Here is a 15,541-nt window from a genome sequence, read left to right on the forward strand (position 1 = left end):
CTTTGGTGTTGCTGAAGTTGGGATTGGTGAAGGACTTTTATAAGGAAGGCAGTGTAATGCATTCTAACCACACATAATGGTATTCTACTCATCTATGTTTCTAAGTTCACAAAATGTAACTGTTAAGTAAGCACAGCCCCAGTAAATCAACAGCAGTTTGCATTTATATAACATCTTTTAATGCAGAAAATGTCTCAAAGCCTACACAGGGATGTAATCCTGCAAAAATGGACACTGAGGGAAAGAAGGCGATATTGCGAGGATTGACCAAAAACTTGGTCATCAAGGTGGCTTTTAAAGAGGATCTCAAGGGAAGAGAGGGAGGTGGAGAGGCAGAAGAATTAGGAAGGGAATTCCAGAGAGTGGCAGTCTAGATTACTAAAGCCACAGCTACAATGATGAGGCGAAGGGAGATTACGATGCACAAAAGGCTAGAGTTAGAGAATCAGAGAATTTGGGATGTGTGTAGGGCTGGAGGAGGATAGAGAGTAGAAAGGCTATGAAGGGGTTGAAACATGGGATGAGAATTTAACATATGAGGTGTTGGGGTACTTGGACTGGTGGTTCAACAAGAACATAAGTGATGGGTGATTAGGACTTGGTGCAGGACCGGATACAGGCAGCAGAGTTTTTGATGAATTGAAACTTAGTGCATGATGAATGGAAAGCTGGCCAGAACTGCAATGAAATAGTTGCACCTGTTGGTAATGAAAACATGATTGGTGGTTTCAGCAGCATATATGCTGAGAGAGGCGCAGAGGTGGGCAGTTCTATGGAGGTAGAAGCAATCAGAGTTTATGATGAGGGAGTATATAAGATTATATGTGGAGTTAAATAGAAAGCTGAGAGTTCTGATGAAGGGTCACTGACCTGAAATGTTAACTCTCTTCTCTCTCCACAGATGCTGCCAGACCTGCTGAGTATTTCCAGCATTTCTTGTTTTTATTGCTGAGAATACTGGTTCAGCCTGAGAAATTGTCCAGGAGGGGGGCTGAAATCGGTGGCATGGATTCAGAATTTTAACTGAAGGGTGACGTATAATTTTAACTTGGGTGAACCATTTGTGGTTCACCCAAGACAGGATATTGGGCAAGCTTTCTGACTAAGCAGTGGAGAATTAGAGATAGGTGGTGGAAAACTAGAGCTGGGTGTTAATAATGCGCATGCATGTGAAAGCTGGATCATGTCTGCACAGGAGGAGGGGGACCAAGGTTAGATGCTTGAGGGTTCTGGTGGCAATGGTATAGGTGTAGGGTGAGGCTCTGGTTGTAATCTAACAGTTAAAAATGGAACCAAGATATGGTAGTCTCACTGAGCTGGGCAAGAAAGGTAAGGCATGATTGAAACATATAAGATCCTGAGGGCTCTTGACAGGCTGGATGTGGAAAGGATGTTTTCCCCTTGTGGAAGAATCTAGAACTAGGGGTCACTATTTAAAAATAAGGGGTCGTCCATTTAAGACCGAGATGAGGAGAAATTTTTTCTCAGAGCATTGAGAGTCTTTGGAACTCTCTTCGTCAAAGGGTAGTGGAAGCAGAGTCTTCAAATATTTTAAGGCAGATGTAGATAGACTGATGATGAGCAAGGGGGTGAAAGGTTATCGGGGGTAGGCGGGAATGTGGAGTCAAGGTTACAATCAGATGAGCCATGATCTTATTGAATGGCAGAGCAGGCTCCAGGGGCCAAGTGGCCCACTCTGGCTTCTAATTTGTATGTTTGTTGGAATGTGGCCAACAGTGTCAAAGGCGGCAGAAGACAAGGAGGGATATTGTGCCACAGTCACAAGCAATGTGATTTGTGGCATTGGTTAGGCTTGCTTCATTGCTATGGCAGGATGGAATCCTGATTGGAGACGTTGAAATGTGGATCTGTAGGAAAGATGGGCATGGATTTGAGAGGCAGCAATACATTCGAGATAAAAAGGAGGTTGGACATGGAGCTGTAGCTTCCTAGGACAGAGGTCAAGGCAAAGTATTTTGATGAGTGATACTTTTTTTTTATAAAAGGGAGATGGGAAGAAACCATTTACAATATCAAACAGCATGGGCCCAGTTTAGTGAAAATGGGGTCAAGGGAGCAGGAAGCAAATCCCATGGGCAAAGTTTTTTTTATTCATTCATGGGATGTGGGCGTCGCTGGTTAGGCCAGCATTTGTTGCCCATCCCTAATTGCCCTTGAGAAGGTGGTGGTGAGCTGCCTTCTTGAACCGCTGCAGTCCATGTGGGGTAGGTACACCCACAGTGCTGTTAGGAAGGGAGTTCCAGGATTTTGACCCAGCAACAGTGAAGGAATGGCGATATAGTTCCAAGTCAGGATGGTGTGTGGCTTGGAGGGGAACTTGCAGCTGGTGGTGTTCCCATGCATCTGCTGCCCTTGCCCTTCGAGTTGATCGAGGTTGGAAGGTGCTGTCAAAGTAGCCTTGGCGCGCGTTGCTACATTGCATCTTGTAGATGGTACACGGTGCTGCCGCTGTGCGTCGGTGGTGGAGGGAGTGAATGTTTGTGGATGGGGTGCCATTCAAGCGGGCTGCTTTGTCCTGGATGGTGTTGAGCTTCTTGAGTGTTGGAGCTGCGCCATCCAAGCAAATGGAGAGGCTTCCATCACACTCCTGACTTATGCCTTGTAGATGGTGGACAGGCTTTGGGGAGTCAGGAGGTGAGTTACTCGCCGCAGGATTCCTAGCCTCTGACCTGCTTTTGTAGATATAGTATTTATATGGCTACTTCAGTTCAGTTTCTGGTCAATGGTAACCCCTAGGATGTTGATAGTGGGGGTTTCAGCAATGGTAATGCAATTGAATGTCGGGGGAGATGGTTAGATTCTCTTTTGTGTCACAAATGGATGCCAACCCCCTTGTGAATTACGTTGTGCATTTGAGTATTGATGTAAACCGCCATTTTATACAGCATGTTTTAAGTTTGTACTTTTGTGTTAATGTTAAAATGGAGGAGAGAGGTCAGGTAGGACAGCCACTTGAGAAGAGTCTAACTTTTGGACCCAGGAGACCCTTATTCAACCTGTATGTACTCAAAACTATAACCATTTGTGAGTACAGCCTGTCTTATTATACAGCCGCCGTGTGCTAAAGACACATATCCCTGCAAAAAGCCACAGCGCCTCTTCAAGCTGCATTGATTTTTCTCTCTAAGGCCTTTTCAACAAAAAAAAATTAGAGAAGCCACCCTTTGAAAAATCCAGCAAGAAGCAAGCTAACCCAAAGACAAGCTGCAGTAACAGCAGAAAAGGTCTGATTTCTATCTGTTTCCGCTCCGTCTAAAATCAGGTGACTGCAGCAATTTATTATTACCTTTGAGAGTGCAAAGAAAAATAAATTTGCAAGAGAAGAGATATCTCCAACAGCTCCTCCCCTATTCGGCATTTCTAATCGGTGACCTTCAATTTTTGGACTCGTTATTTTGGATGATACTTTTAACAGAAATTCTTGTTAGTTTATATTTCTATTTAGTAAATGTCCTTGCCTTCTTTATGCCCTTAACCTTTCCCTAAATGTTTGCAAGCATGCGTGGCGAAGTTAAACCCCTTCCCAAGTTTGAGTGTGTTAATAAACCCTACTTCTTTAACTTAAAGTGTTGTTGATGCGGTCATTTACTATTAGGGTTTAAGGGAGGGAAAGAATTTCAAACACTAATCTAGTTATGGGCAGGTGGTTGAAAAAACAGGGAAATTTGATCAGAGGGAACAAATATTAAATTAGCTGCCTGTTCGTAACTTCGAAATTGGGAACTCAAGTCCTGGGATGAACCCACGAAAGACCAAATTTAAGAAATGAGCTGAAGCGGAAATTAAAATAAACTGGAAGCCAAAAGGGGAAAACTGGTAACCAAAAAGATTAAGATAAATAAACAACCGCAGCAAAAACCCTCTTACTCTTGCATTGAACCAAAATGTGCTATTTTCTAAAGATGTTTTTGGGGCAAGGTGATGTAACTGCTGAAACATTGGCAACCCTGAGTGCAGACCAGTTAAAAGCTATAGCTGGGGAGATGCAAGTGAATTTGCCCAGAAAGGTAAAACGAACTGAGGTCCTAAGCACTTAGGACACAGTCCCATTCCAAAACAGGTAGATGAGGGATTAAGTCCTGAATCTGATGCATCTCCCATGGCCAGAATGGAGCTGGCAAAACTCGGGATGCAACTGGAGTTTCAGGAAAGAGAAAAGCAGAGAGAAAGAGAGAGAGGAAAGAAAAACGCATAGAGAGCGAGGAGTGAGAAAGGGTTTTCCAGCTACAAAAATTGGAAATGTTGCTGAAGGCTCAAGCAGAGAGTTGGAGGCTGCTAGGGAAAATCTCACTTCACCCAGTAACCGCCACAGTGGTTAGCACCACAGCCTCACAGCTCCAGCGACCCGGGTTCAGTTCTGGATACTGTCTGTGCGGAGTTTGCAAGTTCTCCTTGTGTCTGCGTGTGTTTCCGCCGGGTGCTCCGGTATCCTCCCACAGCCAAAGACTTGCAGATTGATAGGTAAATTGGCTATTGTAAATTGCCCCTAGTGTAGGTAGGTGGTAGGAGAATGGTGGGGATGTGGTAGGGAATATGGGATTAATGTAGGATTAGTATAAATGGGTGGTTGTTGGTCGGCACAGACTCGGTGGGCTGAAGGGCCTGTTTCAGTGATGTATCTCGAAATAAATAATAAATAAATATAATAAATAAATCTCCCTAACCCAGAATCATGCTTTGAGGCTCTTAGGTATGCTAAGTTCATACCAAAATTTGGAGAGAGTGAGGTGGAATCCTTCTTTGCTACTTTTAAAAAGGTAACTGCACAGCTACGACGGCCATAAGAAATGATGCAGAGTCGGTTAATAGGGAAGGCCCAAAAGGTCTATACAATGCTGACCCTTGAAATGTCTGCTAATTACGAGCAGATCAAAGCTGCTATCCTTGGTGCTTATGAGTTGGTCCTGGAGGCATATCACCAGCAATTCAGGAATGTTCAAAAGAAACCCATGCAGACTTATTTAGAACTCGAAAGACGAAAGCAAATCGCTCTTGACCGGTGGGTCTGATCTGTAAAAATACAATGCACCAACAAGGAATTATGTGAACTAATGTTGCTGGAGGTGTTTAAAAATTGCCTACCCCCAACCTAAGAGTGTACTTGGAGGAGCTTAGAGTCCACACAGCTAGAGAGGCTGCAGTTGCTGCCGATAGCTATGACCTCACACATAGGCCTTGCATCTCAGGCAGATCCTTCCAAAGCCACCCCCAAAACAAGGGGAAGGATAAAAAGGGAGGTACACCTGGAAAAGGGAGTACACACAAGGGTGCAAAGAGTCCACCCCAAGCCCACAGAGAAACCCCGGAGACCAGTGTACTCCCACTGCAACAAAGTGGGTCACTCCAGGTCAGAATGCTGGAGGCTAAAGGGAAAACCAGTGGGTCTAATAGGTCTCCGCAAGGGTGGTCCCAAGGAGGATACCCCAGTAAAGAGCGTAGCAGGCCTGGCAGAGTCCCTCATGGTAGAGCCTAGACCCTCTGAGGGTATTTCGCTCTTTGTGGCTGGACCGGACAAATTCTCCAAGAGTTACCGGAGTTTTAACCTAGAAGGACCTGTGTCCCCCTATCCTTCCCAGGAGATGAGCAAGTCCATGTACTGCTCAGGGATACAGGGGTGACTCAGTCCTTTAATGTTAGAGAACAGCCTAAACCTTCCCCCTAAAACATCTATGAAAGCCAAGGCCCTGATCAGTGGCATGAGAGGAGGTTACCTGTCTGTTCCCCTCCATCGGGTCTATCTAAACGTGACCTAGTCTCAGGCCCCATAACCATGGGAATTGTCCCAGAATTGCCAGTAGCAGGGATAGACTTTCGACTGGGAAATGATTTGGCTGGCAGCAAGATAATAGCAGCCCCTATAATCCTAGACAAGCCCAGGGAAACCCATCAACTACAGGAGGAAGTACCAGGGATCTTCCATACGGAGATACAAATTAGGAGCAGAAGAAGGCCACTTGGCCCCTCGAGCCTGCTCTACCATTCATTAAGTTCATGGCTGAACTGATTGCTCCACATTCCCACATACCCCCTGATAACCTTTCACCCCCTTGCTTATCAAGAATCTACCTTAATTCTACCTCTGCCTTAAAAATATTCAAAGACTGTGCTCTGGCAGAGGCCACCCCGATCGCTGAGTGTTACTACTTGCTATCTGGGGTAGTAATGTGAAAGCGGAGACCTCCCGGGAGACCTGTGGAGGAGTGGACAGTGCTCCACCAGATTGTAGTGCCCCCAAAATTCCAGTAAGAAATTCTTCAGATAGCCCATGCTATCCTGATGGCTGGACACTCTTAAAAATGTTAACCCAAGTAAATAAGCACATTTTCTGGCCTCTCCTCCGGTCAAATATTGCAAAACCTGCCTTGTTTGCCCAGTTGCAGGAAAACTTCAGGCCACAATTAAACTGCCCCCCCCCCCCTCAAATCCATTCTGCCATTTGGCAAACCCTTTAAACAAATTTTGATAGACTGTGTGAGACCACTGCCCAAAACCAAGCCCAGTCAACCGGTGAGTGTTTGCCAGAGGGTGGAAATACCTGAGGGCAGTCAGGAGGAGTCAGTCGAGGAGGAGGAGACCCCAGTTGAACCCCTGGCTACCAGACTGGCAAACAGAAGTTTAAAAAGACTTAACCACCCAGCTGGCACACCTAACATAAAAGCAGCGGGAAGACATGTCAACCCTGGTGAAAAAGCCAAAAACAAAAATTGAAAGAGATCTGTAACTAACAGCCAGGGTGTACCACCCTAGCAATTTATGGGAGAAATGCCACTTTTCAGGTGGGATCCTTGCCGGCTGAGCCCTGACAAGCTAGCTGATGTTAGACAGGAAATCAAGTACATGCTTCATAAGGATGTAGTTGAGCCTGGCCGAGGTGGTTGAAGTTTCCCTGTTGTCCTGATCCTGAAGCCAAATGGACCCATACCACCTGCTATTCCCCTGCAGATTCCTCAGCACTCTGCTAAGCATGGGTCTACAGTCCAAGGTGCGCATTTGATCAGTTATCAGACTAGCACTCATACAGCAAATACAACATTAATGGTCAGTCAGAAAGTACAGCCAGCATCCATTGTCCATAATTTACCAGAGACATGTGAAAACACTCCTATAATGGTTACACTATCAAGGCTTTCCCAGTGGCCCTGACTTGCTGTTCAGTGAAGCCATATCTGTAATTAGAGGTGTGCTTCAAGAGGACTTAGGGGACTCATACAGAGAGAGTGTACCTGGAGCAGGAGCACCTTCACCAAAGGCCTGCTCATCTTCTGTTCCTACCTGGGATGGAGGTGGATCTGAATCCATCAATGAGCTCAGCTAGCTTGGTGAATCTGCTTGTACGTAAAGTTACAAAAAGAGCACAGATCTACCTGAATTTTATCAGAATAATATCCAGCAATCAGAACAAAATGAAGGCGTTAAACCAAGGTAACAATGGGATTTGCTCTTTTCCTGCTAGTTCTGTCACTGTACCTGTACCTGACGCTATTCAGGAAGAAATGCTGAAACCAGGAATGTCTACTGACAACTTGCCTTCCAGAACTTATTCCACCGTATTAGACACTAATGTTCTGCAGTTTGGGGAATCCCTACGATGCCGTATTGAGAGGTATTGGTCCTAAACTTCAACATCCTAGCCGCCCCACTAATAGAGGCACCAACACAAAAAGCAAAGATATGGAGAGGAGGCGTTTCAAAAAATTGAAAGCCATCTTTGTGAATGAGCCCGTATTAGCTCCCTCAGACTTCAGCAAACTTTAAAGTATGAATGAGCGATCGAATGAAAACTTCTTACTTTATTTCTTTTCAATGAAAAACATGTAAAGAAAAAAATGAAATCGAACTCAATGCTACAGTCCATTATAAAAGATGTAGTAGCAGAGCACTTGGAAAACAATTGGACAAAGTCAACATGGATTTACGAAAGGGAAATCATGCTTGACAAATCTACTGGACTTTTTTGAGGATGTAACTAGTAGAAGAGATAAGGGAGAACCAGTGGATGTGGTATATTTGGACTTTCAGAAGGCTTTCGATAAGGTCCCACATAAGAGATTAGCATGCAAAATTAAAGCACATGGAATTGGGGGTAAGGTACTGACATGGATAGAGAACTGGTTGGCAGACAGGAAACAAGTCAGAATAAAGGGGTCTTTTTCCGAGTGGCAGGCAATTACTAGTGGGGTACTGCAGGGATCAGTGCTAGGACCCCAGCTATTCACAATATATATTAATGATATGGATGCGGGAATTAAATGTAATATATCTAAGTTTGCAGACGACACAAAGCTGGGTGGGAGTGTGAGCTGTGAGGAGGATGTAGAGAAGCTCCAGTGTGATTTGGAAAGGTTGAGTGAGTGGGTAAATACATGGCGGATGCAGTTCGTTCTTTGGCCTCCTTATCTCGAGAGACATTGGGTAAGCGCCTGGAGGTGGTCAGTGGTGTGTGGAGCAGCGCCTGGAGTGGCTATAAAGGCCAATTCTAGAGTGACAGGCTCTTCCACAGGTGCTGCAGAGAAATTTGTTTGTCGGGTGGTTACGCAGTTGGCTCTCCCATTGCGCCTCTGTCTTTTTTCCTGCCAACTGCTAAGTCTCTTCGACTCGCCACATTTTAGCCCCGCATTTCTGGCTGCCCGCCAGCTCTGGCGAACGCTGGCAACTGACTCCCACGACTTGTGATCAATGTCACAGGACTTCATGTCGCGTTTGCAGACGTCTTTAAAGTGGAGACATGGACGGCCGGTGGGTCTGATACCAGTGGCGAGCTCGCTGTACAATGCGTCTTTGGAGATCCTGCCATCTTCCATGCGGCTCACATGGCCAACCCATCTCGAGCGCCGCTGACTCAGTAGTGTGTATAAGCTGGGGATGTTGGCCACCTCGAGGACTTCTGTGTTGGAGATACGGTCCTGCCACCTGATGCCAAGTATTCTCCGGAGGCAGCGAAGATAAAATGAATTGAGACGTTGCTCTTGGCTGACATACGTTGTCCAGGCCTCGCTGCCATAGAGCAAGGTACTGAGGACACAGGCTTGATACACTTGGACTTTTGTGTTCCGTGTCAGTGCGCCATTTTCCCACACTCTCTTGGCCAGTCTGGACATAGCAGTGGAAGCCTTTCCCATGCGCTTGTTGATTTCTGCATCTAGAGACAGGTTACTGGTGATAGTTGAGCCTAGGTATGTGAACTCTTGAACCACTTCCAGAGTGTGGTTGCCAATATTGATGGATGGAGCATTTCTGACGTCCTGCCCCATGATGTTCGTTTTCTTGAGGCTGATGGTTAGGCCAAATTCATTGCAGGCGGCCGCAAACCTGTCCATGAGACTCTGCAGGCACTCTTCAGTGTGAGATGTTTAAGCAGCTTCGTCGGCAAAGAGGAGTTCCCTGATGAGGACTTTCCGTACTCTGGACTTGGCTCTGAGACGGGCAAGGTTGAACAACCTGCCCCCTGATCTTGTGTGGAGGAAAATTTCTTCTTCAGAGGAGTTGAACGCATGTGAAAGCAGCAGGGAGAAGAAAATCCCAAAAGGTGTGGGTGCGAGAACACAGCCCTGTTTCATGCCACTCAGGATAGGAAAGGGGTCTGATGAGCCACCATGTTGAATTGTGCCTTTCATATTGGGTAAATACGTGGCAGATGCAGTATAATATGGATAAATGTGAGGTTATCCACTTTGGTGGCCAAAACAGAAAGGCAGATTATTATCTGAACGGCGATAGATTGGGAAAGGGGGAGGTGCAGCGAGACCTGGGTGTCCTTGTGCACCTGTCGCTGAAAGTAAGCATGCAGGTGCAGCAGGCAGTTAAGTAGGCAAATGGTATGTTGGCCTTCATAGTGAGAGGATTCGAGAACAGGAGCAAGGATATCTTGGCTGCAATTATACAAGGTCTTGGTGAGACCACATCTGGAGTATTGTGTGCAGTTTTGGTCTCATTATCTGAGGAAGGATGTTCTTGCTATGGAGGGAGTGCAGTGAAGGTTCACCAGACTGATTCCTGGGATGGCAGGACTGACGTATGAAGAGAGATTGGGTCGATTAGGCTTGTATTCACTAGAATTTAGAAGCATGAGCGGGGATCTCATAGAAACCTACAAAATTCTAACCAGACTGGACAGATTAGATGGAGGAAGGATGTTCCCGATGGCGGGGGAGTCCAGGACCAGGGGTCATAGTCTAAGGATAAGGGGGTAAGCCATTTAGACTGAGATGAGGAGAGGTTTCTTCACCCAGAGAGTGGTGAACCTGTGGAATTCTCTACCACAGAAAGCAGTTGAGGCCAAATCATTAAATATATTCAAGAAAGAGTTAGATATAAATCAAGGGATACGGGGAGAAAGTGGGAACAGGGTACTGAGTTTGGATGATCAGCTATGATATTGAATGGTGGTAATTATAGACCTGTGAGCCTTCCTTCGGTTGTGGGTAAAATGTTGGAAAAGGTTATAAGAGACAGGATTTATAATCATCTAGAAAAGAATAAGTTCATTAGCGATAGTCAGCACGGTTTTGTGAAGGGTAGGTCGTGTCTCACAAACCTTAGAGTTTTTTGAGAAGGTGACCAAACAGGTGGATGAGGGTAAAGCAGTGGATGTGGTGTCTATGGATTTCAGTAAGGCGTTTGATAAGGTTCCCCACGGTAGGCTATTGCAGAAAATACGGAAGTATGGGGTTGAAGGTGATTTAGTGCTTTGGATCAGAAATTGGCTAGCTGAAAGAAGACAGAGGGTGGTGATTGATGGCAAATGTTCATCCTGGAGTTTAGTTACTAATGGTGGACCGCAAGGATCTGTTCTGGGGCCACTGCTGTTTGTCATTTTTATAAATGACCTGGAAGAGGGTGTAGAAGGGTGGGTTAGTAAATTTGCGGATGACACGAAGGTCGGTGGAGTTGTGGATAGTGCCGAAGGATGTTGTAGGGTACAGAGGGACATAGATAGGCTGCAGAGCTGGGCTGAGAGATGGCAAATGGAGTTTAATGGGGAAAAGTGTGAGGTGATTCACTTTGGAAGGAGTAACAGGAATGCAGAGTACTGGGCTAATGGGAAGATTCTTGGTAGTGTAGATGAACAGAGAGATCTTGGTGTCCAGGTACATAACCTGGGTAGCAACCTTCAGGGATTTAATAGGGCTGTTAAGAAGGCATATGGTGTGTTAGCTTTTATTAGTAGGGGGATCGAGTTTCGGAGCCACGAGGTCATCCTGCAGCTGTACAAAACTCTGGTGAGACCGCACCTGGAGTATTGCGTGCAGTTCTGGTCACCGCATTATAGGAAGGATGTGGAAGCTTTGGAAAGGGTGCAGAGGAGATTTACTAGGATGTTGCCTGGTATGGAGGGAAGGTCTTACGAGGAAAGGCTGAGAGACTTGAGGTTGTTTTCGTTGGAGAGGAGGAGGAGAGGTGACTTAATAGAGACATATAAGATAATCAGAGGGTTAGATAGGGTGGATAGTGAGAGTCTTTTTCCTCGGATGGTGATGGCAAACACGAGGGGACATAGCTTTAAGTTGAGGGGTGATAGATATAGGACAGATGTTAGAGGTAGTTTCTTTACTCAGAGTAGTAGGGGCGTGGAACGCCCTGCCTGCAGCAGTAGTAGACTCGCCAACTTTAAGGGCATTTAAGTGGTCATTGGATAGACATATGGATGAAAATGGAATAGTGTAGGTCAGATGGTTTCACAGGTCGGCGCAACATCGAGGGCCGAAGGGCCTGTACTGCGCTGTAATGTTCTAATTCTAAAACATGGTAGGAAAGCACTGGATGGATGTTTGGCTTGTGGGGCTGGGGGGAGTGGGGGGGGAGGCAGGGCGGATAGTAGGAATGACTGCTGGGGAGGCAAAGATGTTTAAGGTAAGAGGGAAAGGCAAAGGCACTTGTGACAGTTTAAGGATAAGAGAGATGAAGGGGAATGAAGTGTATAGGTTTCAATATATATATTGTGATATTAAAAGTTTTGCATATGTGCACACTTCCTGTAACACTTTATATTTCACTATTTTCTATCATTCATAGTACTGCTGCAATGCTTGAAGCTCCCCATTGATTTCAATGGCGGACATATGGTGTTTATTTAATCTTCCTATCCAAATTTCACAGCTGTGTGGCACTGCAGCATTAATTTTTCCATGAAACATACCTCTCAACTACAACTCCCATGCCCATTAGTACCGCTATTCCTCAGAGTTGCATGCTTCCGGTTGCTCCACATCAACTAATAAGCAGGCGGTTCAAAATTTAGGGCCTTTAACACCCATCTTCCCCCTGACTGTTTCTTACATTGGAGCATCGTCTACTGTTCCCAGATCTGATTTTCCCTTGTTCACCCTCATCCACCTCAGGGTCTCTAAACTCAGGCCAACCATCCCCATCCATTCCACCACCTGCTCAGATTCTCCCAACACATCTTCCCATCTTCAGATTCAGTCTTCCATCTCAGCCCCACCGAACCTCTAACACCTGCCCATTTACCTCCTCTCTCCTCACTATCCCAGGCCCCAAACACTCCTTTCAGGTGAAGCAGCGATTTACTTGTACTTCTTTCAATGTGGTCTCCTCTACATTGGGGAGACCGCTTTGCGGAACATCTCCGCTCAGTCCGCAAGCAGGACCCTGAGCTTCCGGTTGCTTGCCATTTCAACTCTTTGAGTAAAGAAACTACCTCTGACATCTGTCCTATATCTATCACCCCTCAACTTAAAGCTATGTCCCCTCGTGTTTGCCATCACCATCCGAGGAAAAAGACTCTCACTATCCACCCTATCCAACCCTCTGATTATCTTATATGTCTCTATTAAGTCACCTCTCCTCCTCCTCCTCTCCAACGAAAACAACCTCAAGTCCCTCAGCCTTTCCTCATAAGACCTTCCCTCCATACCAGGCAACATCCTAGTAAATCTCCTCTGCACCCTTTCCATAGCTTCCACATCCTTCCTATAATGCGGTGACCAGAACTGCACGCAATACTCCAGGTGCGGTCTCACCAGAGTTTTGTACAGCTGCAGCATGACCTCGTGGCTCCGAAACTCGATCCCCCTACTAATAAAAGCTAACACACCATATGCCTTCTTAACAGCCCTATTAACCTGGGTAGCAACCTTCAGGGATTTATGCACCTGGACACCAAGATCTCTCTGTTCATCTACACTACCAAGAATCTTCCCATTAGCCCAGTACTCTGCATTCCTGTTACTCCTTCCAAAGTGAATCACCTCGCACTTTTCCGCATTAAACTCCATTTGCCATCTCTCAGCCCAGCTCTGCAGCCTATCTATGTCCCTCTGTACCCTACAACATCCATCGGCACTATCCACAACTCCACCTACCTTAGTGTCATCCTTTTTTTTTTAGAGGTACAGCACTGAAACAGACCCTTCGGCCCACCAAGTCTGTGCCGACCAAGAACCACCCATTTATACTAACCCTACAGTAATCCCATATTCCCTTCCACCTACCTACACTAAGGGCAATTTACAATGGCCAATTTACCTATCACTTGCAAGTCTTTGGCATGTGGGAGGAAACCGGAGCACCCGGCGAAAACCCACGTGGTCACAGGGAGAACTTGCAAACTCCGCATAGGCAGTACCCAGAATTGAACCCGGGTCCGTGGAGCTGTGAGGCTGCGGTGCTAACCACTGCGCCGCCCCACCCTGAATGTACATGCCTTCTGTACACTTTGCTACCAGTCTCAAGAATATATAGTTACATGTTCACATTTGTAGCGCCTAACCTCTTGTTTTCCTTATTCCCTTTACTATTCTGCCCCACTTTCATTGCATTAACTGTTATTTCTAATTGTTTCTATTTTCATCTTTGTGAATTTAATTTATTACCCATCTTACTCTGCATCTTGGGTCCCATTTTTGAGGTGAGCATCACATTGGACAAAGTTACAGTTCTTATTCAAAGCCTGAAGTTTTATAAAATCAATGTGGTCCCATCTACAATGCAACTAGTTAAGCTTACGATTTTTAAAAAAATCTTTACACATCCAGCTAGGATTGCTATAGCAATCTAAACCACAGCATCAGCAACATGATTACGCCCTGTAATGGGTAATATTCAAAGTACAAAATTCTTACGTACTGTGTTCAAGGTGATGCAGCAGCCACTATAAATTGGAACTTGATGTGATTTGAATACAGAGTACATATATGTAAACTATAAACAACTGAGCAATATGTTTTTGTTTGTACTCTCATAACAGATGCAAAATATAAAACTTCAGAAAACGATTTAGAAATTCTACCTATAATACGCCCGCGCAGCAATACTCTTCCAAAGAGCTTTGGTTCTTGTTTAGAACATGAACAAAGAGATGTATATAAAGAAACATTCGAGAAGGAGAAAAAGCCATCTAAGGAAGCAACATTAGAAACAATCCTAAAAAGACTTAAAGAAAAACGAGCTGAGGAAGACTGGCCAGAGGATATTAAGGTATTGTTTAGACAGTAGCCTTTTGCCTGCAGAATTTGGTTGATCTAGTACAGCAACAAGTACAAATCCCACTTGTTCCCATTTCATATGTAATCATAACTTTCAAAAAAAAAAAATCTGATTTGACAGTACTGTGCTGATGGATTAAATGTAGTGTATGTGCTGCACAGTTGTAGCTGAACATTTTGGACTGACTCTACTCATGAAATAGTGTAGCTTTTTGTAGAGATTTAAGGCTTAATTTATTAATAGAGTAGTTTAAATATATAGCAGTTTCCTGGGCAGGTTGGTACTTCCTTCCTGCCTCATGTCGAGGACTGAGGACAAAACAGTACAGCACAACACACTTACAATATGAAAAAATCCTTAATTTTAATCTATCAAAAGGGAAAAATCAAAATTGAACCAGATTGACTGACTATTTAAAATGGAAATGGAAACAGTGCACAAGGTTAGAGCTGACAAATTGGTTTACAACATTTGGTATGTTGAGTGTTGCCATTGTAATGTCACTTGTTTTAATTCCAATTGTATCTAATTATACTCTAACAGGAAATGAGACAAAACCATTTAACAGCAGAGAAGATAGCCCTTCAGAAGAGTCTGTTATATTTTGAGAGCATTCATGGACATCCGGTATATTTATTTTTGCCTATTTTTAGGACTTGTTGATCCAGGATAATTATTGGCACTTTTTAAATCTAAACTTGAATGCCAGGCATTGCGTTAATTTAAGAGTGTACTTCAATATGAAATATCAATCTTTATCAAGTGAGGAGTGAAATTTGTGCAGTTGCAAAGCAAAATATTTTGGAGCTGACTGGAGAAGTATACAAAATGGCATGCAAATCTGGAGGTAATGTTATTTTTGGTGTTAGGTTAAGTGCATCAAGAATTTCTATTTTTAGACTGTTAATTCTGTAACTATGACTGTCCATGTGAAATTTTATTTTGGGATGTACAGTTACAGCCTTTGGGGTGAAAACAACTTAATATTGGCAAATATTGACAAATAAAAATTGAATACTTGGAAGTCTGACCCTTTTTGAGGACCAAAGGATTCAGATAGCATTGCAAGCTGGAA

General features: G+C 44.6%; 1 protein-coding gene across 1 annotated transcript in view; it reads left to right on the forward strand.

The window, feature by feature from the left end:
* Nucleotides 1-15,541, forward strand: part of LOC137375707 (protein FAM13B-like) — a 214,896-nt gene that overhangs the window by 186,352 nt on the left and 13,003 nt on the right. Inside the window, exons 17-18 of the mRNA XM_068043092.1 lie at nucleotides 14,228-14,457; nucleotides 15,010-15,093. Of these exons, the coding sequence (XP_067899193.1) occupies nucleotides 14,228-14,457; nucleotides 15,010-15,093 (314 nt within the window). The remainder of the gene's footprint in view (nucleotides 1-14,227; nucleotides 14,458-15,009; nucleotides 15,094-15,541) is intronic.

Source organism: Heterodontus francisci, chromosome 12 (genome assembly GCF_036365525.1).
Source record: "Heterodontus francisci isolate sHetFra1 chromosome 12, sHetFra1.hap1, whole genome shotgun sequence".
Classification (NCBI taxonomy): domain Eukaryota; kingdom Metazoa; phylum Chordata; class Chondrichthyes; order Heterodontiformes; family Heterodontidae; genus Heterodontus; species Heterodontus francisci.